A 483-nucleotide genomic window follows, 5' to 3' on the forward strand; every position below is an offset into this window, starting at 1 on the left:
TACATACATATTGCCCATGTAAATGTACGAGGAGAATACAGTAAGTAATAACTTAGCCTAACCTTCAAAGATGTTAAATTCCTCGTTAATCTGAATGAGTTTAAAAGCACTCCTCGCCCTCCATCCTTCCTCCTTCGCCAGCCGGTAGTATACGTCGCGTTTATCTTTCGAACTGCGCCCCATTGTGCCTCATGGAGGCCGCCGCTGGAAGATGACCGCTTTCAGAAGAGGGCCTTCTCTGAGGGGCAGGAGAGGGACGCACCCGCTTGCTGAGGGAGCTCATCCCACTCTGGGCTGGGAGATGTTTACGCTCTTCTTCCTTTAAAGGGCTTCATACTTTTGTGTACTTAATATCCCACGACACCCTCTTTATTTAGCTCCCTTTTCTTAAAATACCAGGTTTATCGCAAGAGGGAATCACTTCAGTTCCTAAGAATATCGTTTCCAACTTTGGCTCGTTTGTTTACAACACATGCTTTATAC

At 46.0% G+C, this 483-nt stretch overlaps 1 protein-coding gene across 1 annotated transcript in view; it reads right to left on the reverse strand.

The window, feature by feature from the left end:
* LOC119585293 (putative tRNA (cytidine(32)/guanosine(34)-2'-O)-methyltransferase) overlaps positions 1-483 on the reverse strand; it is a 6,800-nt gene extending 6,317 nt beyond the window's left edge. The window contains exon 1 of the mRNA XM_037933966.1: positions 63-483. Coding sequence (XP_037789894.1) covers positions 63-183 — 121 coding nt within the window. The 5' untranslated portion in view covers positions 184-483. The remainder of the gene's footprint in view (positions 1-62) is intronic.

Source organism: Penaeus monodon, chromosome 19 (genome assembly GCF_015228065.2).
Source record: "Penaeus monodon isolate SGIC_2016 chromosome 19, NSTDA_Pmon_1, whole genome shotgun sequence".
Lineage (NCBI taxonomy): Eukaryota > Metazoa > Arthropoda > Malacostraca > Decapoda > Penaeidae > Penaeus > Penaeus monodon.